This window comes from Camelina sativa, chromosome 6, assembly GCF_030686135.1.
Source record: "Camelina sativa cultivar CO46 ecotype springtype chromosome 6, ASM3068613v1".
NCBI classification, from domain to species: domain Eukaryota; kingdom Viridiplantae; phylum Streptophyta; class Magnoliopsida; order Brassicales; family Brassicaceae; genus Camelina; species Camelina sativa.
In genome coordinates this window covers 14,978,652-15,004,104 of record NC_141885.1, presented here as the reverse complement: position 1 = coordinate 15,004,104, position 25,453 = coordinate 14,978,652, and the positions used below count along the sequence as shown (strand labels likewise).

At 39.8% G+C, this 25,453-nt stretch overlaps 2 protein-coding genes, 1 long non-coding RNA gene and 3 pseudogenes across 3 annotated transcripts; 4 read left to right on the top strand and 2 right to left on the bottom strand.

Moving 5' to 3' along the window:
- Nucleotides 1–380: 380 nt before the first annotated feature.
- Nucleotides 381–954, top strand: LOC104790932 (uncharacterized). Its single transcript, XM_010516729.3, has one exon. It carries the CDS (start codon nucleotides 473–475, stop codon nucleotides 857–859), a length of 387 nt encoding a protein of 128 aa, XP_010515031.1. The 5' UTR covers nucleotides 381–472; the 3' UTR covers nucleotides 860–954.
- Nucleotides 393–5,280, bottom strand: LOC104790933 (ATP-dependent zinc metalloprotease FTSH 7, chloroplastic). Its single transcript, XM_010516730.3, has 13 exons — nucleotides 4,316–5,280; nucleotides 4,109–4,171; nucleotides 3,898–4,032; nucleotides 3,717–3,782; nucleotides 3,439–3,624; nucleotides 3,260–3,346; nucleotides 3,059–3,172; nucleotides 2,848–2,972; nucleotides 2,644–2,752; nucleotides 2,440–2,565; nucleotides 2,019–2,339; nucleotides 1,807–1,930; nucleotides 393–1,671 (listed from the first exon to the last, which is right to left on the bottom strand). The coding sequence occupies exons 1-13, from the start codon at nucleotides 4,688–4,690 to the stop codon at nucleotides 1,544–1,546; spliced, it is 1,959 nt and encodes a 652-aa protein (XP_010515032.3). The 5' UTR covers nucleotides 4,691–5,280; the 3' UTR covers nucleotides 393–1,543.
- A 2,007-nt stretch (nucleotides 5,281–7,287) lies between these two features.
- On the bottom strand, nucleotides 7,288–25,247 carry LOC104698935 (protein BCCIP homolog; annotated as a pseudogene).
- LOC104698936 (uncharacterized) lies at nucleotides 8,946–12,043 on the top strand (annotated as a pseudogene).
- On the top strand, nucleotides 12,712–22,136 carry LOC147942608 (uncharacterized; annotated as a pseudogene).
- On the top strand, nucleotides 23,188–23,962 carry LOC147942607 (uncharacterized). Its single transcript, XR_015558856.1, has 3 exons — nucleotides 23,188–23,262; nucleotides 23,363–23,423; nucleotides 23,526–23,962. It is a non-coding gene; the product is annotated as an uncharacterized LOC147942607 (long non-coding RNA).
- Nucleotides 25,248–25,453: the final 206 nt, after the last annotated feature.

Here is a 25,453-nt window from a genome sequence, read left to right as displayed (position 1 = left end):
TCGGCCCAATTTCAGCCACAACTTTTACATGGGACAACATTGCACACTCAAAAAGTGAAAAAACCAAGGCGTGTCTCTTCCTCGTTCATATGTTACACTTGAAGAAATAAATCAGACAAATGGGAGAATATGACTATGTGCAATCTTCCATTTTAAGAACCTCTTACAAATAATATAATCACAAATTTACTACATATTTGTGCCCAAATATATCTAAAAAAATATTAAAACCAAAATAAAAATGATGTATCCAAGTAATTTAAGAAAAATGTGTGAAGGGGAAAGAGAAAGAGGATAAGACACTTGTGGAGAGCTTGTGCCAAGAAAAATCCAACGGCTCAGATTCACCCAACCTCATTATAATCCTTTTGTAATCAATGCCACACGAAAACAGACAGACAAACACACAGTTCCGATAAAAAAAATAAACAGGGAAAGAGAAGAAGAAGAAGAAGAGAGGAGATAAGCAACAATGGTTTCTTCACTTCTGTCATTTGCTCCGGCCACCGTCAGGGTTTACGCCACAGGCGCAAAGGGAGCTTCAGGCCCCGCAAAGGAGGAGAAGAATCCCATCGACTTTGTTCTTGGGTTTATGACAAAGCAAGATCAGTTCTACGAGACTGATCCAATTCTTCAGAAGGTGGAGGAGAAACAAGCTTCCAGAAGCAGTGGCACTGCCAGCGGCAAAGGAGGTAGCAGAAGCAGTGGCAGTACCAGTGGCAAAGGAGCTACCAAAAGCAGTGGCACAACCAGTGGCAGAGGAAGCGTTCGCGGTGGTAAGAACTCAGCTCCAACGCCTGTTGCCCCGAAGAAGAACGAAGGTGGATTTGGTGGCTTAGGTGGCCTCTTCAAAAAATAAAAGAAACATGTATAGTAATTTGCATTGTTTATGCCTCTGTTTTTATTCTCTATAATTCTTCGGATTTCAATTATATATAAGCTACTCTTTCTTCATCTTCTTTGACATCACATGGTCTAGTTATTGTTTTTCTGAACAATTATCAAGATTCACTCACTACTTCGAGAAATCTGAGAATAATAGAGTAGTATGAGTAATGCTAACGCCAATTTTTGCGGACTAAAATGAGTAATGCTAATGCAACCTTTTGTGCGTGTCCTTTAAGAGCTGCGTTACACATACATAAGTCCTTTCAAGAACAGAGCAAAGGGATGATTCATATACAAAGAGGACCTTGTAGGAATTCAAGAGTGTGAATCACACTATTTTCAAAGCAGATATAATATGTGAAGGCTTTTTATACATCCAAATCAATTATACACTTTTGCCAAGTTCTCTTTAAGAGACTGTATCTAGCAAGAATAACAAACATCTATGAGTTATATCACCAGAGTCATACTCCAATATGGTTCTTCCAATTTTGATTCAAGTGTTCAACGCATGCTGGAACCATGAATGCTATGCTTAGGCAATGATGATAACTAGACCTGACCTGGAGATACCAGAAGGCAGCCAGGAAAGAGCTGATAAACCGTGTTAGAAACTGTCTTTATGGTTATAATTGATGATAGAACATAGTAGCTGTTAACTGGAGCTAGCTTGTGCCGGGAGTAGAAGCTCTTGCTTTCCTTTGACAAAGACTGCGAGTTCTTCTGGTGCAACCACCATACTTAACCACTTCTGCAGTTCTTCACCCTCTACTTTCTCTTTCTCTGCACCAAAACATGACATTTATCGAAATGAGCAAAGCCATGGAAGAACAAAACTTTTAGCGATGATATCTTATAGTGTCCTAAGCGTTTTCAAAATCTGTTTCGATGAGAGTAAATAAACTTATACTACTATACCTTCAAGTTGAGCACCAAGACCTTCCAATACATCTGGATTAGCGCGTACAACAGACAGCGCAACATCAAGGGCAGATTGTAACAAAATTGTCACTTCTTTTTGAACAAGATCAACTAGTTTCCCCTGTGTTGTAACATGGAAGGTTAGCTCTTGCATTATTTCAAGGGATATTATAGAAACCTAGCAAACTGCAATGCGAAATGACTGTAACCTGGTCTCTTCCCCATGGTGAGCCTCCAGAGTCGTCAATCCCACCACCAGAAAGTGTAGCCACAGACACAGGTCCGATTTTTTGGTTAAGACCATATTCAGCTACGGCCTTGTATGCCATATCAGTCGCCCGCCTTATATCGTCAAATGCACCTGTTGATATACGTCCTGAGTATACAACTTCTTCAGCTGCACGACCTCCAAGAAGGGTAACCAGACGTCCAAGAAGTTCATCAATGAAGAGCAAATATCTGTCTTCACTGGTAGGAGGAATATATGTAAATCCCAAGGCCCCTCCTGTTCTTGGCAATATGCTTAATTTCTGACAACACAATGAAGATGAGGAAGACTTGAATCATCTACAGAAATTAAAGAACAGAGACAATGAGCATACATATATAAAATTTTTATTTGCATTTTACCTCCACACGTGGCTGTCCAGTAAGAAGATTTGCAACAGCAGTACCAACCACTGCATGCCCAGCTTCATGTCTTGCAACCACTGCCTTCTCATTGCCTTTTAGCCTCGCAGATTTTTTCTCTATGCCCTGAAATATATGCTTTGTAAAAATCATATTTTGACACTTGCCTTACATAATCAATAGAACAGAAAGTTATAGAGGTACCGCTATTGATCGCTCCACAGCTTGAATGAAGTCAATTTTCTCAACAGTCCCCTTGTTCTGTCTTCCAGCTAGCAAGGCAGCCTCATTTACCAAGTTTGCAAGGTCTGCCCTGCAAAATAGGACAAAAGTGTTTATGAGATACTATACACCCAAAAACGTATAACTGAAGAAATTTCAAATCAGCGATAGTATAGAAAACTGTACCCCGTAAAACCAGTGGTCATTGAGGCAATATTACCAAGGTTGACATCATGTCCTAAAGGAAGCTCTTTCTTTGACACATGGACTCTCAAGATGGATTCTCTTCCAATTTTGTCAGGCGTTTCCACCTGAAAAATGCATCAGTGCCTTTGAGAGAACCTTATCAAAATGCCTAACTATTTACAAATATAAAGAGTTAATCCATTCTACCAACCGTAACAACACGATCAAATCTCCCAGGACGACGCAGGGCCGGGTCTAAGACATCAGCACGATTTGTAGCTCCAAGAACGATAACTGCAGAGTTGCTATCAAAACCATCCATCTCCTGCAGAAAAGTTTCCAACATGTAAATGATTCAAGGAAAAATCAAGCGTGCTACTTATGCAGGAAAGGTGCATGAAAGCAGACTAACCGTAAGCAACTGATTCAAAGTTTGCTCTCTTTCGTCGTTGTTGCCGACTCGGAATTTACCATCACGGCTTTTTGCCACAGCATCTATCTGGAGCATGAAAAGGAAATAGAAAAACTCGTTTAAGATGCCCAGAGGTATAACGTACTAGAAGTAATCTGACATCGACTACGGATACTAACCTCATCAATAAATATAATTGATGGAGCTTCCTTCTTGGCCCGTGCAAAAAGATCCCTTACACGTGAGGCGCCCATGCCGACATACAGCTCTACAAACTCACTTGCAGAACAACTTATGAAGGGGACTTCAGCTTCCCCAGCAACAGCCTTTGCAAGAAGGGTTTTCCCTGTTCCGGGGAGACCAACCTGGAAAAGAAAAGAATCAAAGGCATCAAAGTCTAGAGGAGAGCCATTGTAACCAATATCAGATTAAAGTGAAATCAAATGATATAACTCACCAATAGGACACCACGTGGAGGACGTGCACCTAGACGGACATACTTGTCAGGATTTCTAAGAAATTCCTGCATCAATTAATCCATGTGTAAAAAGACAAATACTAGACTGAGAATAATGTTCTAACAATCAATCTGACCATCAATAAGCACTTGCAAAGTCTTTAAAGACTGAAAAACCTACCACAATTTCTTCTAGCTCTTCCTTTGCTTCATCAACACCTGCAACATCTGCAAACGTGATTGTTTCACCTCCACCAGAGACTTTCCCCCCATCAGGACCACTAGACTTCCGGGTCCTAAGCTGGCCAGTTGTATTCTGTGTACAACCATAGCTTTTTTAGGAACTTGAAATAATTTAAACCACCATACTGAAATATAATGGAGATACAAACCGTGGAGAAGCTAAGAGGGAATCGAATAAGCCCTGCAAGCACCGCTATGTAGAAAAGAGCTATCTGCAACAACAGATAAAAAAAAAAAAAAAAAAAAACTTTTCGAATAAATGCTTGCGAAAAGTGAAAATAAAGTCCATTCTTTTGAAAAAGCCATCCTATTTAAGGAGTAGCACAAATAGTGAAAAATGCCACCAGTGGCCTTACCAATCCAGAGTTGAAGAAACCCCCAGAGCGTTTCTCAGGAGATCCGAATTCCACATTATTCCCAAGCATCTTCTCATATGGTGTTTTGATGTCACCGGGTCTTGTGGTGGAATACACAACTCGTTTCGTGGGAGACACAGTTCTAAGCAGCGATTCAGACGACTCTGACAACCTATTACTGCCACTCTCTTTCCACTTTCCATCATCTCTTAACTTAAACAAAACTTGAACCCCATCAACCTCCACCTTCTGAACCTGGTTACTATTAACTTTACTTAAAAACTCACTATACGGCACACTGACGAAAGTCGTCTGAACTCGAGGCTCCGATCCAGGTAAAGGTATCCCAGGCCAAAGCAATCGCATCACAAACATAACAACACCCAATTGCAACAACAAAACTCCAATCCCCTGAGCTTGGATTATAGGCTGCCACTGCCACTTCTTCTTCTTCCCCTTTGATGATGACCGCCACACCTTATCTTCCCCTTGCTTCGACGATGAACCCGACTTAGCCGGAGTACTCTGGCTTCTTTCTTCATCCTCACTACTCTCACTCGGACCCTCTCTCTGATCATCATCTTCTTGACAATTCACAACAACTCTTCTGCTCGTATTCTTAGAAAACCCATCAAAAAGATTAAACCTTTCTTGATTTCTCAACACCGTAACAGCTTTCTTCTTCTTCTCCAGAGGAAGCGGGATTGAGTTGGAGACGAAGCGATTCGGGTTCTGGCGATAAACCTTACAACGATGGTTGAAAAAGCTCGAAGCTTTCGAGTACAATAGAGTATTATGACTAACACAAGTAGCGAATTTGAACCTAGCGTTGATTCTTGGTTGAGCAAATTCGAAGGTTGTAGTAGTAGTAGAGTCATAATTTCGAAACCCTAGAAATTGGGGAAATCAAAGAACGCACATTTCATATTTCGTTTTTTTTTATATCCATCTGTCTAATTCAAGACGACAGAGGTTTGCTGGGAAATTCAACTTCGAATATTGACCGTTAGATCGATCGTTAGATTAAAATTTGACCGTCGATGTCACTAGGGGCGACTAAATTAGAACACCGGGCACCGGTAAAGCCGAGTAATCCAGTGTGACACGACGCACTGAACCACATGGTCCAAAAGGGAACACGTGGATTATAATTGAAGAAAGATTAAGAGTTTCTTGGGGTCTAAAGAGGCCCAAACTAGGCCTACTCAAATCCTACTCTTTTAGAAGAAAATAAAAAACCAAAAATCACTCAATCCAAAATTCTAGTATGGTCTTAATACGAATAAATTATAAATGTCTCTGGATCATTTGTATATTACCTTCAAACTTCAAAGCTCTTCTATAGGCTATAAACCGAAACTTCAAACTGTTAAACTAATATAACTTAAATTATAAATGTCTCTGAATCATTTGTAAACTTTAGTTCCATCCAGCCTAACCCACTATTCACGTGTATATACTATATAGTAACATCTATCATTTCTTATTCCTTACTCCTTAGGCTCTTTTTGTTGTTCTTTGAGTAGCTGAGAATCTAGGATTCACTTCTTATCCGGTGCCGTACCTTAGCCAAGATGCAAATGGGACAAATTTCCAATTTCGCCTCTGGTACTTCCGGTTTTTTTGACAGAACTATCCTATTATACGTAATTAATCATTAATCCGATTTAATCAGACTATAAAGTTAGTTAACCGGAATGTTTTTTTAACATTTTGTGGTTTATTATATTGTTAGAACGCAATCACATTGAACCAACAGCTGAAAAACTACAAGGAATACCGAACGAAAGTGACGAGCATTATGGATAGAGAAAGAGCAAACGAGATATTCTCATGCGCGATTCATCTTGTAAGCACGGGACCAAGCGATTTTCTTCAAAGCTATTACATCAATCCGCGAGAATCCTGAGATTCCCAAAAGGCTCTACCATGATAATCAATACCAAATCCTGTAAGGAGAAGGAAATATCCATATTCCTCATCTGCTTTTTCATTTGGATGATAAATTTCTTTAAAACCAATGTCATTGTACCACTTATGAACCACAGAGAGCCTAGCAGCTGTGGGCAACTGATGTATGTGGTTCATGAGTAACCCCTCAAAATTAAATTGCATATCATGTATCCACCACCGCACAAGTACTTAATATTAAGTAAAATTTAAATTGTCGAAGTTTAAATTCTCCTTATACATACATACATGGCTTGATGGATAATATTACCTATAATTAATTTCTCTAACTAATTTCTCTGATAAAATTTTGCATGTACGTAATCTTACATATATTTTAAAGAAAAAAAAAGTAAACTAAGAAGAAAATAAGCAAAACATATGCCAAATATAAACAAAACATAAGTAGAATACTTTTATACATGTGTTTTTATAAAAAATAAAATAGACTCTCAAATGTCATACTATCTATTTTTTTTTTGTTAGTTTATTAAAAATGTATATTTATAAAAAAATTAATACAAATTCTCAAATCTGCTATGCCTTATTTCAATCATTTAAACTTTTTATTTTAATATGTATTTGTTTAATTAAATTACATATTAGTGTATTCAATTTTGAGGAAAAAGACAACTTTTGCTATTCATACGAAACAAATACATATACAGTTCATATTGTTTTACGAAACAAATACATATCGCCTCCTCAAAAATACATATTACAAAAAGACAACTGACTAATGACTATATACGAAACGAATACATATTACAGTTCATATTGTTTTATATTTTTATCAGTGTATTCCTCTAGCGGCGTGATCCACCACACATACTTGAGTACTTTTTGTCAACGTTACTGTTTTCGAAAACATCTCATTTGAGTTTCAAAAGCTAAAATACAAAAGTTTACACAAGCTCGTGCGTTTTGTTTCTCCAAGATCTCTAATGTAGTAACCACAAAGAAAAGAACTAGTACCTCTATTTCTAATCCAAGTCTACAATTAAGAATCTTTTTCAGATAAACCCTTTAGCAAAAAAAGAAAAGCTAATAGACATTGTCTCAGTTCCAGTAATATGCAGGGGAGGAAAGTCGGAGAACAACAAAACCTTAGCACTTTAATAATCTCATCAAAACTGGCGGAGTTCGATAAACAACAGAGCCGTTAGCCGAAATCTTTAAGAAGAAGAAGATGTTCATTACTGGTCGTCAATGAGAGACTTCAACTTCTGTCTGAATTCAGGGATCTTTGGTGCATCCACGACCATCACTCGACCAATCAACTGATGATTCTTCAACTGCAGGAATTGACATTATAACCAAAGATTACAAACCAGAAACAACTGTATTCAAACTTATGTTGTAATTCCGGCAAAGCAAAGTATGTTGGCATTCAAGAGATGAACTTACCTCTTGAGATGTAACTAACTGCGAGTACATATGGAAATGCGAAGGACCAAGAGCTAAGCTGAATAGTATATTTTTAAGCAAAATGTTTAGCGTGTTAACTTTTTTTCGTTTCACAAGGTAATGTGAGGGTAAGTACCTCGAGAATAATTTTGATCTTCAGCCTTAAGGAATATTGTTTCCTCCTTTTCCTCTTCAATACAACAAGGTTTTCTCTGATTGGGATGCTTCAACTAATATAACCAAGAATCCACATCATATTGTTAAAACAAGAAAGAATCTTATGGGAACACAAAAAACACACTCAAGAAATATGAGCTTCGGTAGCATTTCGTTGTAGCACAAATTTATGAACTGCTACTAAAAGTACCAAAATCAGATGTTACGTATTTCGTAGCATTAGATTAACGCTGAAAATGTTTTTCATTAAGCGGGAACATAAAAATAACTATTGTAGCTGGAAACTGGTTGTGGAGGCAAAATATTTTGGTGTTTCCCAACTTACCAAATAAAATATCGATTCTCAATGTCTCACTTTATTACACTTTGACCAAACAAGAGAAAAAAAAAAGCTTTTCGACTACATCAGATCTCAGTCTGAAAACTCGATTCTCCGTCACTCTCTGTCTCCATCTATCTCTGAATCTCTCCGCCCCCGTCTCTCTCCGCCCCCGTCTCTCTCCGCCTCCGTCTCTCTCCGCCTCCATCTCTCTCCGCCTCCGTCTCTCTCCGTCTTCGTCTCTCTCCGTCTCTGTCTCTCTCCGTCTCTGTCTCAGTAGATTAGCCGATATCCGTCTGTTGCCGCATCTGTAAGCTCAGCCGATCTCCGTCTTTTGCCGTATCTGTCTCAGTAGCGTCGAACTTAGCTGATATCCGCCTGTTTGCATCAGAACACAGAGGTTAGTTGTCACAATCACATCTCATTAAGACGGATATTTGATTGATTGGTTTTAGAGTTGAATGACTTGGATGCATGTTTGATATTTCGTTTTTATAAACTGTGGTGAATGTGTTTGTTTGTTGTGTGAGTTATTCTTATGGGTTTGTTTTCTTTTCCGGCCGGGTAAGCACATATAATGGTAGAAAAGACATGGGTTCATCTTAAAAGGTATCTGAGACCATTATATAGTGATGTACTTATTGGTTTTATGGTTATGTTAAAGATATTTAAAAGTTCTCATTGAATTTTTTTTTTTGCTTTCATCTTACTTCACCGCAGAGCTGATCCTAGGTATGAGAGAGGTACTTGGAATTTGTGAGGTCTGTGACTGCAGGTTTAGGAGAGATTGCGATGATTATTTGCCCGTGCATTGACTGTCGCAACGTAGATCGTCACTCAGGCGGTGATGTTGTTGATCATCTAGTAACAAGGGGAATGGATTTGAGTTATAAGTTGCGGGAGGACTGGTATCATCATGGAGAAGTGAAATCAGGGACTGAGTGTAAAAAGAACGCAAGTCAGTGGAACCAGGAGATTTTAGGGTTGTTCAAAGCTGCTGAATTTATAGATGAAGAGATGGTTAGTCAGGTTGATTTAAGTGAGGTTGCTGAGGGTGATGAAAAAGAAGAGGATGAGTTTCTAGCAAGGCTAGCTGATGCAGAAACACCATTATATCCGGGATGTGCAAACCACAACAAGCTCTCGACGATTGTTTCACTTTTTAGACTAAAGACACAGAGTGGTTGGTCTGACAGAAGCCTCGATCTTCTGCTTGAGACTTTGTCACAGATGCTACCCAAGGATAATGAATTGCTCACTTCCTTGTACGAGGTGAAGAAGTTTCTGAAATCTTTTGATATGGGTTATGAGAAAATAGACGCTTGTGTAAACGACTGTTGTTTATTTAGACATCAGTTGCAGGAGCTGGACAATTGTCCTAAATGCAAATCTTCACGATGGAAGATTAACACAAGAACTGGTGAGGTGAAGAAAGGTATTCCACAGAAAGTACTTAGGTACTTCCGATCATTCCACGTCTCAAGAGAATGTTCAGGTCAGAGGAAATAGCCAAAGACTTACGATGGCATTTCACTAATAAGAGCACCGATGGAAAAATGCGTCATCCTGTGGATTTTGTGACGTGGGATCAAATGAATGAGAAGTACCCGTCATTTGCTGCAGAAGAAAGGAATATTAGGCTTGGACTCTCCACAGATGGGTTTAATCCTTTCAACATGAAGAATGTTAACAATAGTGCATGGCATGTTCTGCTAGTGAATTACAACATGCCACCTGACAAGTGTATGAAAGAGGAGAACATAATGTTGACATTGCTGATACCTGGTCCCACTCAACCTGGAAACAATATAGATGTGTATTTCGAACCCATGATAGAGGATCTCAACCATCTGTGGGAGAAGGGAGAGTTAACGTATGATGCATTCAGTCACACCACATTCACGTTAAGGGCAATGCTTCTCTGGACCATACAGGATTTTCCAGCATATGGAAATCTAGCAGGCTGTAAAGTAAAAAGTAAAATGGATTGTCCTGTCTGCGGGAAACACACAGACAATTTGTGGTTGAGTAATTGCAGAAAGCACATATACATGTCTCATCGGAAGTCTCTGCCACCCAGTAATATTTATGAGGAAAGAAAGCATGGTTTGATGGTAAATTTGAGCATGGAAGAAGAGGTAGGATTCTGACTGGTCATAACATATATCAAATACTCAAAAACTACAAGAATGATTTTGGAAATGTAAGAGTAACTGGAAGAAAGAGGAAGATGAAAGATTGTGTTGACTCTGCTTCTGATACTAATGATGAATCAGAAGAAGAAGAAGAAGAAGAAGAGGTAGATGAAGAGGACTTATCCAGATGGAAGAAGCGCTCAATCTTATTTAAATTACCTTATGGAAGGTAAGATTATATGTTAATTTGGATCATACTTTATATACCATATATTGTTAAAAAAGAAAAGTCTTAACCATTCTTTTTATTATCTTGATTGAATTTGTCTAGGAAATGCCGGTCAGACATAATTTAGACGTGATGCACGTAGATAGAAATGTTGCGGCTAGTCTGGTTGCTACATTTTTGCATTGTGGGAAATCAAAGGATGGTGTTAATGCTCGAAAAGATCTGCAACTTCTTGGTATTAGGAAGGATTTGCATCCCCTAAGTCCATGAAAAAATAACATATCTTCCTCCAGCTCCTTGGTCTTTGTCCAAAACTGAGAAGAAAGTATTCTGTAAGCGCCTATTTGACTTCAGAGGTCCAGATGGTTATTGTTCAAATATTTCAAGATGCATTAAGATGGAAGATTATACCATCAAAGGACTTAAATCACATGATTATCATGTGTTGATGCAACAACTTCTTCCGGTTGCAATTAGAGGTATAATTTGAGTCATTTTAGCTTTATTAATTCAACAATTTGCTGTTATGTTTTTAATCTCTCATGTTCTTTATTTATAGGTTTGTTACCTAAAGGTGTAAGGATAGCTATTGGACGCTTATGTGCTTTCTTCAACCAACTGTGTCAGCGAGTGATTGACAGAGAGACAATTTCTGTAATCGAGCATGAAATTGTGGAAACTATCTGCATGTTCGAGAGGTTCTTTCCACCAAAATTCTTTGATATAATGGTGCATTTGACTGTACACTTAGGCAGGAAAGCTCGGTTATGTGGACCAGTTCATTTTCGCTGGATGTACCCATTTGAGAGGTACAATCTCGTAACTTGTAACTTTGTTTGGTTTAGAATAACATATTATACTTATAAGGTCCATGTGTTTCATCCCCAGGTACATGAAAGTTATGAAGGACTTTGTAAGAAACACTGCAAGAGGGTTGTATTGCTGAAGCATATCTCGCTGAGGAATGCATGCGATTCTGCAGTGATTTTTTGAAAAAAACAACAAATGCTGATGAGGAACTCGATAGAAATGATGATTATGAGAATTGCTCTATACTGGAGGGTCGTCCTATATCAGCAGGCACTTCATGTACTCTCACTAACAATGAGAGGAACATAGCACATCTTGCTGTGATTCACAATATGGCCTTGCTTGATCCTTATGTAGAGTAAGTTGTTTTATTAAGAGTCTCTTTGGTTAAGTTTGTTTTAATTACATGTAATTGAAGTTTTGTTTTTTTAAAAAAAAAAAAATTAAGCATGCACCTACAACATCTACAAGATTCTAGTGAAAGGTGTAGACGTGATTCAGCAACGTTATGGAGGAGAAATTTGCCTCATGGTTAAAAGAACAGGTATGTTTTGTATTTTTCTGAGTTTTATAAATCATATAATTATTTCCAGTCAATGACACTTGTCAATTTTTTGAAATAGATACCTATCAATTCTGATCATCATGAAGATATACTTAAGTGGTTAGCATATCGTCCTCGTCATTGCGCAAGATCGTAGATGGGTTACATATTCAATGGCAATCAGTTTCATACAATTTCAGTTGATAGGCAAACTCATAACAGTGGTGTATTACATGAGGCCACAACAATGTGTAGAGCGAGTGCAAAAGAAAATTCTCCAACGGTTGATGTTGTGTCCTATTATGGCAGAGTGGTGGATATTATACTGCTTGATTATAATGTCTTCTACATTCCTATATTCCGATGTCAATGGATAAATATAGGTAATGGAGTAAAGGAAGAAAACGGCTTCACCCTTGTCAATCTTAACCAAAGTCAAGTTTCCTTCGCAAAATATCCATACATACTAGCATCTCAAGCAAATCAAGTGTTTTATTCAAGGGTAGATGAATCATCGAGTTTGTATGTAGCTATGAGAGGTTCTACAAGAAGATACATTGTAGAAGATGCTGAATCTGGAAACACAGACGTTGGGCCATTGCCAGTATCAGTCGACATGGATGCAGATGACTTGGTTGATGAAGCTAGGATTGTCCGATCTGACTGTGAAGGGATTTATGTGTGAAACAATCGGTTTATTGATTGTGTTTTTGAATATATGATTCATTATGGTCTTTGTTGTGCTAAATAATTCTATGCTTTGCTGAAAAAGTTTATGTATTGCTGAATGTCGGTAACTTTTTTTTTGGTTTCAGGTGAACTAAGATGGTCCATAATCGAAAAAAGCGAACAGAAAAAACGAAGAAGGTTAATGATGTAGGAGAAGAACAGTTGGAAACTCAGGAATTGGTAGCCCAGCAGATTGAAAGTACTGATCAAGCTATGGAGAATGAAGTTAATGAAGTGGATGCTGAGGTAGGAGAGGAACAACAACCTGTGGAGGAACTAAACGATTTGGAGGCAGATGGCAGAGACGAGGACAATAATCTTGAAGGCAATGTAGTGAATGGTTCAGGTGAAAAGGATACTCCGACTGCTGCTGCTGCTAACAATGAAGAGGATACTCCGGATGATGCTGAAAATGTGACGGAACCGAAGCGTAAGAAGAAACGAACGCCAACTAGGATGAAACACATCACCAAGGACCCAAATGAACAGCATCACGTTGAATATACTATCATGGGAGAACCTTGTGGTTGAGGGTCAGTATCTTTGTCATCGTATCTAGGTACATTATTACGGGAACATGTTCCTGTCACAATTGAGAGTTGGAAAAAGGTTGGTGAAGATATCAGAACTGTTTTGTGGAAATCCATTCAGGTAATATAATTTACTTTTAACAGTATCCAAGTTTAAATTAATAAAGGTTAGTGATACACATGAGTATTTTGTATGCAGGCAAGGTTTGATCTTGATGAAGAATATAAAAAAAAATGCTGCGTTTAAGCAGATGGGATGTCTGTGGAGGTCCTCTAAATTACGCCTTGTCGGTCAGGTCAGAGGAGCTAAGAACTTGAAAGATAGGATGGTTCTACGTCCGAATAATGTGGGACAAGCTGAATGGCGTAAAGGAATGGTCAGATTGAGAGAAGAATTGGTCAAGAGTAGCTCAGAACCATCTAAAGTGTCAAGGCTAAAAGTGTGGGTGAAGTCACGGACAAAGAAAGATGGTACTCCTGTTAACATCGATGCGGCTGGAAAGATTGTATGTTATGTTTCTTCCTTTTCGATTACTTTATAAATTGGAATTAATGATTTGGGTGATGTATATTAATTTGGTATTTGTTTGCAGAGAAAGGCATCAGAGATAGACAGTGATGGTGTTCAGGATTCAACTACAATGAATCCAAAGGAAGATATGCTTACACAGATTTTGGGACCTGATAATCCAGGAAGACTACGAGCAATGGGTAGAGGTATGAGCTTAACCAAACTGGCTTGTTTCCAAGTCAACAGCAACTCGATGACTGCCATGGAAGAAAATCAGATTCAAATGGAGAATAAAATTCACTACTTAGGGCAAATAATTGAAAAACTTCATATCCAAGTTAATCTACTTTTGTAACGCCCGCGAACCAAAAATTTGCGTTTTGGGGGTGGGTGTCGATCGACACTCATATGGTGTCGGTCGACACCACTTATTTCTGGTTCGACCAGATTGATTTAATTATCGATTTGGACCGGTTTGGTTTAGGAAAAAGCCACTGAACCAAGATATTTAAGTGGGAAAACAACCTAGGTCGTATTTTATTTTTGTCTTGGTCGCCGTTTGTTGTTTTTGAGAGAGAAAGAGGAGAAAACAGTTTCTAAGAGTTCTTGTGAGAGTTTGTGAGATTTGAAGGCATTTTTGGAGAGATCTTGCTGTGAGAGTGAAGATCCAAGGCTAGGAACATGGTGGGAAGGTTTCTGTGGTGGTAGCTTCGTCTTTTGGGCTTAGATCTCATTGTTGGCTAAGGTGAGTGCATGACCATGGCTTATCTAAGCTAAGATCTCTGTTTCTGTGATATTGTGTGTTGTTTGGTTGTTTGTTTTTGGTTATTTGTGAGTTTTTCGTAGCTCCTGAGGCTTGGATTCGTTCCTGGGATTGTCTAGGACGAAGAGGAGAAGTTGGGAGGCGAGATTCAGAGGTTCTGTTCGAAGGAAATCACTGCTCGATGGTGGTGTCTGTCGACACCAACGCGAGGACGGCTTGGAAACTTGGCGAGTGCCGGTCGACACCATGTGGAGGTGTCGGTCGACACCATTAGGGTTTCGGGGGTGTCGAGCAGGTGTCGGTCGACACATTGCAATGTTATACTCGGACCACAGGAGGTACTTTTGGTCAGAAGATGTTTATAGTCGTTAATGATTGTTGCTCCTGAAGGGATGGTGGTTTTCCCAGAATACCAATAGCTCGAGGGGTTGTGGGCTCCGAGAGTGGCAGAGGGGATGATATTCTCCTGAGGGGATGATTAGTTCCTCTGATACCGAGACCTTGAGGATTATGGTCCAAGAGTGAGACGGTATAACTCGAAGACGGTGGTCTGAGAGTGAGATCGGTATGGCTCGAAGGTTGCGACCAAAAGTGGAAAGTTGGGAGCAAGCAATGCCTAGGACATGAGTATAAACATAAGGATTTATTGTAGACCTTGAGAGATCGACGGTGGTTTAATCTCGGGTTTTAGATGTGTTGACCAATGGGCCAGTTTTATTGACCGGAGTGGTTATGAATGTGTGGCTATTGCGCCAGGATTATGAGGTCGGTGGTGCTGGAGTGCCGGGAAGGGGAATTGCAGCAGGTTTGAGCCAGGAAAGGCATGTTTGCCAGATACATAAGTTCACGAGAAGCCTTTATGGCAGGATAATCTAATCGTTGCGACGATTTTGGTTTACGTTCATTGGAGATGGACAGGGTTGCTAGATTCAAGGTTTTGGTAATCTTGTTGAGCGAAAACAAGGCAAGTGCTTTGAGTTGGCGTCTTGCAAAGCATTCGATGCGGTGAATCAGAATATGCGAACGTATGGTACTTGTTTGTTTTATTACGCTCGTATTGATGATTTGTTGTGGAGAATTGCTAAGCGGGAAGCTAATTTTGTAATAAGCTATCTTATGGAAGTTTCCTTAAGAGACAAGTTACTAGAGCTTCTTGGATGGACAAGAGGTGTTGATATCTGGGTGGTGGTGAATTGATGTCAACATACTTGATTATTAGTCTAGAAGAGCTGAGGAAGGAAAAAGGGGATTCGTACGTCTTATCACTTCACAGTGAGGAGCGTCGGTGTGGTGCGTCAAGTAGAAAGGACGAGGTATGGGTTTAAGAGTTCGTGGCGATGCCGTTTGGGTTGACTAACGCACCAGCTGCGTTTATGAGATTGATGAACAGTGTGTTCCAGGAGTTTATGGACGTGTCTGTCATCATTTTCATCGACGACATCCTGGTTTTTCTGGGTCACATTGTGTCTGCAGATGGGGTTTCGGTAGATCCGGAGATGATTCAGGCTATTAGGGATTGGCCTAGACCGCAGAATGTCACAGAGATCAGGAGTTTTCTCGGGTTGGCAGGGTATTACAGGAGATTTTGTGCAGGGGTTTGCGAGCAGAGCACGACCTATGACTAAGTTGACAGGGAAGGATGTTCCTTTTGTCTGGTCACAGGAGTGTGAGGAGGGCTTTGCAAGCCTGAAGGAGATGTTGACCACTGCTACGGTGTTGGCTTTGTCTGAGCAAGGAGAATCCTATGTGGTTTGTACAGATGCATCCAGAGTTGGTCTGGGGTGTGTGTTGATGCAGCATGGGAAGGTGATTGCCTATGCTTCGCGACAGTTGCGGAAGCATGAGGACAACTATCCTACTCATGAATTGGAGATGGGTGTTGTAGTTTTTGCCCTAAAGATTTGGAGATCTTATCTTTATGGTGCAAAAGTACAAGTGTTTACAGATCATAAGAGCCTGAAGTATATATTCACTCAGCCCGAGCTGAACTTGAGGTAGAGGCGGTGGATGGAGCTGGTGGCGGATTATGATGTTGAGATAGCCTATCATCCCGGTAAGGCTAACTTGGTTGCAGATGCTTTGAGTCGGAAGCGGGCGGCTTCGGCTCAGGAGCAGGATATGGATTCTCTGGTAGGAGAGATCAGTGCATTGAGTTTGTGTGCGGTTTCTCAAGAGCCGTTGGGTTTGGTTGCAGCTAATAGAGCAGATTTGTTGACCAGAGTGTGGTTGGCTTAGGAGTCGGATTTGGGGCTGGTGAATGCCTCAAAGGATGTTGACTCGGAGTATCAGGTTTCGGCTTATGGTACTATTCTGGTGCATGGGCGGATCTGTGTGCCCAAGGATGAGGAGTTGAGGCAGGAGATTCTGAGAGAGGCTCATGCTAGCATGTTCTCTATTCATCCAGGAGCGACTAAGATGTACCGAGATCTCAAGAGGTACTATCACTGGGTCGGGATGAAGAAGGATGTGGCTAGTTGGGTTGCGAGGTGCGATGTGTGTCAACTAGTGAAGGCTGAGCATCAGGTATCTGGTGGTTTGCTGAAGAGTCTTCCCATTCCAGAGTGGAAGTGGGATATGATTACTATGGAATTCGTGGTGGGTTTGCCAGTGTCCAGGACGTTTGATGCTATCTGGGTCATTGTGGACCGGTTGACTAAGTCGGCACATTTCTGGCCATTAAGAAGACTGATGGAGCAACAGTCTTGGCTAAGAAGTATGTGAAGGAGATAGTCAGGTTGCATGGGGTGCCAGCAAGTATTGTGTCTGATAGGGATTCCAAGTTCACTTCGGTGTTCTGGAAGGCATTTCAGGCAGGGATGGACACTAAGGTGCATATGAGTACAGCTTATCATCCCAGACAGATGGACAGTCAGAGAGGACGATCCAGACGTTGGAGGATTTGCTGAGGATGTGTGTGTTGGATTGGGGTGGTCATTGGGCAGATCACTTGAGCTTGGTAGAGGTTGCTTATAACAACTGTTACCAGGCGAGTATTGGCATGGCTCCTTATGAGGCTTTGTACGGGAGGCCATGTCGTACACCGTTATGCTGGACTCAGGTGGGGGAGAGGAGCATGTACGGGGCAGATTTTGTTCAGGAGACTTCAGAGAAGATTCGGGTTCTCAAGCTGAACATGAAGGAAGCTCAGGATCGACAGAGGAGTTATGCCGACAGAGGAGTGTACCTCAAGATGGCCATGTTGCGGGGTCCGAACATGTCATTGACTGAGACTAAGTTGAGTCCGAGGTATACGGGTCCGTTCAGAGTGAGTGAGCGAGGTTGACCACTGGCATATAGGCTGGAGTTACATGAGGTTATGCGTGCATTTCATAAGGTTTTCCACGTGTCTATGTTGCGAAAGTGTCTCCGTGAGGATGACCAGTTGTTGGATAAGATCCCTGAGGATCTTCAGCCCAACATGACTTTGGAGGCGAGACCAGTGAGGGTTCTCGAGATGAGGATCAAGAAACTTCGGAAGAAGAAGATTCCTTTGATGATAGACCTTTGGGACCGTGATGTTGTTGAGGAGCAGACTTGGGAGCCTGAGGCGAGGATGAAGGCAAGGTTTAAGAAGTGGTATCAGAAGTAATCCACGACTTGAGCTTGCCTAGCCTGGCCCCATCTATAGTCCGTGGCTGGAGCGGGAATGGAGTATTCCAGCCCATCTCTCTTGTTACTCGGTCGCTTGGGGTGGTTGGTTTTGCGACTCAGTAACAAGATGAGGTGGTGTTTGGGGTACAAAATTTCCGCAAGGCAGTGTTTTGGAGGAAAGTTTCCTGAATTAGAAGTTTCTATAAGTGGAAAGTTTCCAGATGTGGTAAATGCTAAAAAATGGAAAGTTTTATGTGAGTTAGAATTGGTCCATTTTTTGTGGCGGAGAGCCTAGGAGAGGGCTTGTGTGGCCTTTGTGGCGTGCTGTTTAGCTGTTGTGTGGCCTTCATGGTGGGCTGTTTAGCCATTGTGTGGCATTCGTGGCGGGATGTTTAGCCATTGTGTGGCCTTCGTGGCGGGCTGTTTAGCCATTGTGTGGCCTTTGTGGCGGGCAGTTTAGCCATTGTGTGGCTTTCGTGGCGGGCTGTTTAGCCATTGTGTGGCTTCATGGCGGGCTGTTTAGCCAGAGTGCCTGTTGAGGCGGTCCTTCAGGACAGATGGTCTTCGTGACGGTCCTTTGGGACGAGTGGCCTTGGTGGCGGTCCTGTTGAGGACATTTGTTTGGCCTTTGTGGCAGTCCTATTTAGGACATTTGTTTGGCCTTGTTGGCGGTCCTGTTAGGACATTTGTTTGGCCTTTGTGGCGGTCCTGTTTAGGACATTTGTTTGGCCTTTGTGGTGGTCCTGTTTAGGACATTTGTTTGGCCTTCATGGCGGCCCGTGGGGCAGGGAGATGATCCTCTTGTTGTCATGGGGTATTCCAGTGAGGGGATATGTGGTTGGTAGGACATTGTGTTGTCTTACGCGAGCCACGGGAAGGGAACCTGGTTAGGAATAGGACTCAGACGTGTTCAGAATTGTTTGCTCGCGACTCTTGGGGGACTTCGGTTCTGCTAGTACCGCCATATTCCAAGACTTTGTGGCTTGGGAGTGTGGTTGGTATATCGACTTCGGATGACGATCCGAAGGCGCGCTGTAGGGTGACGACCCGAGAGACGAATATTGGATTTATCCTTATACATTATGGCATGCGGGTTTAGGCCCGATGAGGAGCCAACATTATGGCATGCAGACTTAGGTCTGATGAAGAGCCAATAAAAACTCAAGGTATAGACCTATGAGACAAGGAAAGTCCAAAAGTCGAGAGCAAATAACGCCTGGAGCGTGAGTCTATCACCTAGAGGTGACCTTTCGTATATCAGTCAGAGGAGTGCGGGCCGTGGAGTCGGTAGCACATGAGTCCTTGGCTGAGTGTTGTTCGAGATTCCAGGACAAATCTATTTTGGTGGGGGACAATTGTAACGCCCGCGAACCAAAACTCTGCGTTTTGGGGGTGGGTGTCGATCGACACTCATGTGGTGTCGGTCGACACCACTTATTTCTGGTTCGACCAGATTGATTTAATTATCGATTTGGACTGGTTTGGTTTAAGAAAAAACCATTGAACCGAGATATTTAAGTGGGAAAACGACCTAGGTCGTGTTTTATTTTTGTCTTGGTCGCCGTTTGTTGTTTTTGAGAGAGAAAGAGGAGAAAACAGTTTCTAAGAGTTCTTGTGAGAGTTTGTGAGATTTGAAGCCATTTTTTGGAGAGATCTTGCTGTGAGAGTGAAGATCCAAGGTTAGGAACGTGGTGGGAAGGTTTCTGTGGTGGTAGCTTCGTACTTTGGACTTAGATCTCTTTGTTGGCTAATGTGAGTGCATGACCATGGTTTATCTAAGCTAAGATCTCTGTTTCTGTGATATTGTGTGTTGTTTGGTTGTTTGTTTTTGGTTATTTGTGAGTTTTTCGTAGCTCCTGAGGCTTGGATTCATTCCTGGGATTGTGTGGGACGAAGAAGAGAAGTTTGGAAGCGAGATTCAGAGGTTCTGTTCGAAGGAAATCACTGCTCGACAGTGGTGTCGGTCGACACCAACGCGAGGACGGCTTGGAACATTGGCGAGTGCCGGTCGACACCATGTGGAAGTATCGGTCGACACTGTTAGGGTTTTGGGGGTGTCGAGCAGGTGTCGGTCGACACCCAAGTGGTGTTGGTTGACACCATATGTCCAGTGTTGGTCAACACCAGATATCCAGTGTCGGTCGACACCTTTTGGTATCGGTCGACACCATTCTGACAGTAACCAGATCGTGTCGGGTCACTTTTTCATGTTCCTGGTTTGTTTTATTGTTGTTGTTTGTAGCATGAGAGATCTTATTGCTTGTGTGTATAGTCCAGTAGATGGGAGGATTGCCTCACTGAGTATTTATCAAATACTCATGCATCTCAGTTTGTGTTTGTGGTGCAGGTAAAGGCAAAGTGTGATCGTGGAATCAAGGCAATGAAGAGGAAGATGTTCTAGGGACTCGATTGGATGTTGTCTGGTATTGCTAGGTTGCTAGAGTTGGGTCATTAGAAACATTGCTAGGATTGCCGGTTTGGTGTTTCTTGTTGTTTGACATTGAAATGGATAGGATTGGATATTGGTTATTCTATTATGGATTATTATTGGTTATTTAATTGGTATTGTTATTCCGCGGTTGTTTGTGATTGTGGTTAGGTGGCTAGTGGGTATGGGACCACTAGTCATAGTTATTTATATTATTACTATTTATTATTAAAAAAAAAAAAGGTTAGGTCGTTTCAACTTTATACAAATTCTATTAGTGATAGTAATACTTAGGTACTTATATTAATTGAATGATATGTTTCTGAAATTATAGAGACAAGAGGTTGATGTCGGTGAAAAATCTGTTCATAAGAGTGTAAATACCAAATCACTTCCTAAGTGTTATTTGGTTGATTGGACTTCGTCTGATGAGAAGGTTGCTGAGGGTCGTGTTGTTTCTTATGATGCTGGTGAATTAGTGCATGGGATTCCTTTAGGACCTCATGCTGTGAAGGTTTTAATTGATTCAGCTACAAAGCCAGACACATTTCTATGGAGACTTGTGCTTGACATGTCTACTATTGAGGATGTAGTTGGGGAAATGATTGCATGGGATGTCGATTTATGTATTTTCCAGAAGGTGCCATTACAGAAGACATTGCACCTAAGGTTAAGTGTGTTTTATTCACTGTTTGTTGTCTATAGACTATACTTCGTTATATAATCCTTCTATCTGTTTTGCACGTTTTTTCGATCCGCAGAGTCCTATCACTAGTTCAAAAAACAGATGCAAACTCATAGATTATGCTAGGAATGATGAAGTGATCGCTGAAGGCAGATGGCAATCTCGAGAACCTAAAGCATTGGTAAATGGACTTCCTTTGGGTCCAAATGCAATCAAAGTTTATGTCGATGCGGTAGTTAACCCAAAGGCATATCTATGGAGGCCTACAGTGGACATGAGAACTTTGCAGGATTTTTTGAACTGTTTTGTAGCATGGCCTGCAAATAGAGTTGTGTTGGAGACAACACATGAATCCCCTGTTCGTCAACCATCTCCATCTATTGAGAAGTCTCCTGTAAGCTCTAAATCTCCTCATATTCAAGTATCTTCGAGTAACTCAGTAAGTCCAACTTCCTAGAATGATAAGTCTCTAGTAACTCCAAAAGCTCCTTTGAAGAAACCTTCAGCCAAATCTAAACCTACTCTGATAGAGGCATCTCCTCGTCGCAAATCACATGTATTTTTTATAACTTACATATAATTTATTGGGCTGTGGATAAAATTTGCATGATTGGTTGTGATTGTTCCTGTTGAGTTATGCCTTCGTATTTTGATTGGTTGTTCTTCAAGCGTCTCGTATTGAAAGCAAAATCAAAATGCAAGTTGATGGATATATCTGGGAAGAAGGTTGTTCTTGCTGAAGGACGGTGGTCATCTAACAATCCTGAGCAAGTTGTACATCACGTTCCTTTGGGGCCTAATGCTTGTCGAGTATGGGTTGATGTTGTGATTGTTAAAGATGTTGCAGTTTGGAGGCAATCTTCTGAAATCGAGTATATGGAAGATGCACTTGGAACTTCTATTGCCTGGCCAGAAGACAAAATAGTAATGGTTAGTATATACTTTAATTTACATGTGTGCAAAACATGTTGACTACAACTGATGGCTAACTTATTCTGTTTTTTCAGGAATGACAACAGCTGATGTTACATATGGGGGAACTTGTTTCTAAGTTTTAGACATGTCCTTGTTTTTTTTGTTTCTTCGTAGACTTGTTTTTCCATGAATGTTTGTTTATTTTGAATTCTAAGGTTTTAATAAATCAGACAATGTATGTTTTCAGATGTTACTCGGCTGGAATAATTTTATTAATGGATCTTTCTATATGTTATGTTTCACACCTACTTAAAAATATATACAATAAAAAAATAACGTTATAGGACATATAGTTTGATGATCGGACAAAGAAAAATTCAATATACAAATATTACTAATAGTTTTGAAAAATATTAAAAAATAAGATAATCATATATGGATTGGAAAATACCGTTAACTAAACCCTAAACCCTATTTACAAAAAATATTTGGCAATTTTATAATTTTATCAAATCTAACATATAAAAATTCTGTTATTTAAATTTTAAAATTTTATAAAGTTAAAAATATGAAACTTCTATTTTTTTACACCATTCACCATTCTTAAACTATCTAACCCCTAAACCATATACTCTAAACCCAACATGTAGTCAATCTCTTAGTAATACAAAATTAATTTAAAGTTTAATATTATATTAAGTCTAAAATATAAAATTTAAATTTGTATCTCATTTTTACACCATTAAGCATTCATATACTGAACCCTAAACCCTATACTTTATACCCTAAATTTGTATCTCTTTGTTGAAAGCATTGTACACTAGTATATAAGACATGAATTTGACAATGTAGAACTTACCAAATAAATTTTTAACATAGTAAAACATGAATTAGACAGTGTAGAACTTAAAAAATTAATTTATTTTATTTTTCACCATATTTCAAAATTAATACAAATAAACATAACAAAATATTATACTATTAACAATGTTAATACTTACACAATTATTTCATTGGCTGATTCATTAAGGTGTGGATCACCAAATCTTTCATATCTACCGTCGATTACATGCAATCTAACGGTCATCAATCAACTCTTACTTAACTCTTCTTTTATTACTTTTGTACATCTCGATAACTTTTTATTGTCTACATAATAAACGATTAAACTCATTCGCAGCTTCTGGTTTTCAATCTTCGACAATTCTCTGCCATATCTAAAAGGTTTAGAGCTTTTGTGTTCCTAATTTTTTCCAGATCTAAAAGGTTTTGAGCTTCTGGTTTTCAATCTAACGATCTTTGAAAATTCTCTTCTCGTTTTCAGGTTTTGGATCTAGAAATCTTCTCGTCTCCCTCTTTGTATTAGTTGTAATCGATTGTACCAGGTTTCTCTTTTTTTTTTCCTCCTTTGTTCAATCGATTGTAAAAGTATGATTGTTGATACAAAAAAGAAACCGAAAGTAATGGGATCATTTTTATCAATGCAGAAACGATTTCAATGGAAGCTAAAGGAATCATATGTGGCCTCCCAGCAAAGAACGTTATAACGAAACTCAGACAACAAGGTGAGCAAGGTCAAGGAAGTGCTGCGGCCAATGATGTGAAGGAGATAACAAGGCTAGAGTACAGACGATCACTCGCTCACCTAGGCTACTTAATACGCATTGATCCACTGTACAAGAGATGTATCCGAAACATCCAAAACAAACGCCCAAAAGTAGAAGGATCCTCTCGATCTGGCAACGCTCCTTGAAGATTGTAATCTTAGAGTTCATTGTCTTTGTTATGTTTAAAATTTGTGAACTTTTGATATTTATGTTCAAATTTTGTTAACTTTTGATATTTATGTTTAGACTTTGTTAACTTTTCATATTTTCTGATCTCATTGTCTTTCATCAATTAAATCAAATTATATTTTATACAATGATTCAAATAATATTATAAATGATGTAAATTAATATGTATTCAAGATAGATCTACTTAAATAAACCATTGCAAGCTATACAGCATTTTCTAAGTGCAATTATAAATAATAACATGTTACAAAAAAAGCCATGAGAACGTATATCATAGCACGCAAATAATAACATGTTACAATATTCACTGACATTTTCCATACGCTACTATAAACGATAATATAGCACATAACAATAGCCATTAAATAATACAAAATAGCAGAATAGAATTGCTATATAATACTTTCATATAGCTACATTTTCTGCTACTATAGAGTTAAATTCAAAAACCATAAAGTCACGAGACAATATCCAACAGCACTTTAAATGTGTTATTATAATATATAAAATAGCACAAAAGGTTTGCCATATAATCAAATAAAATAGCACGGAAAAGACGCTAGAATAAATTGTACAATAGCGGACTAGTAGCGCTATAATAGGTCAACATTTTGTAGTGTATTAAAAAACACTACGATATGTCAGGGGGCTATTGTAGCTCCTCATGTCCTAGCATTTATGAAAGCGCTACCAAATTCCTATAGTAGCATTTTTTGTGTGCTTGTGATGTCAATATTTCTTGTAGTGACACCTTGTAAATCTTAGTGACTTGAAGCGGAATGACCTTCGAAGCTCTTCTGTAGGCTATAAACCGAAACTTCAAACTGTTAAATTAACATTTCTCATAAGTCATAAATAAAGAACATACCTGAGTGTATCTTCAAAAGACCATACCTCGTCTTCAGTGGCCCATGAGACTTCGTCGAACAATCCATCATATAGTGGACGAAGGAGTTGGGGTGGAAGATTCATCACTCTTTGAGATACCAGTAAAAACCAACATTTTTCTCCTTTTTCTCCAAGAGTAGTTCTAGATCACTCACTATAGTCTTCTCTGGACAAACTTCGAGAAGAAACTCTTTTAGCTCTGTAAAGCACTTAATGTCCTGAACGCAAAAAAAGTTATACATATACAGTGGTTAATAGAATGCATACCGTGAAGTTATAAAACCAAATACGAACAAACACCTTCAAACATTCAATTCGATCATTAAGCATAGATAAAAAAAAAAGTAAAGTCACGTAACAAAGATGAGTTTTTACATGACTTGCCAAGTTAAGAGCAGTGACAAGAGCAAATAATGCTTCATCCTCATCATCTGCTACTTTGGCTACAGTTCCCACCTTTGTTTGATTCAATATCAAATCCAAAAAGCCGCTCAAATCCCAGTCCTGAGAGTCCTCCGCCCTCATATCTTATGGAGAGAACCTTGCGTCCAACTTCCTCCACCATGGAGAGAACCTTGGCTCTGCTTTCCTCCCTTGGGGAGATAACCTTGCGTCTAACCTCCTACACCTTCCTCACTTGAGGAGATAACCTTGTGTCCAGCCTTCTTCACCATAAAGAGAACCTCGGCTCTGCCCTCCTCCTATGTAGAGAGAACATGTTCACGTCCTTT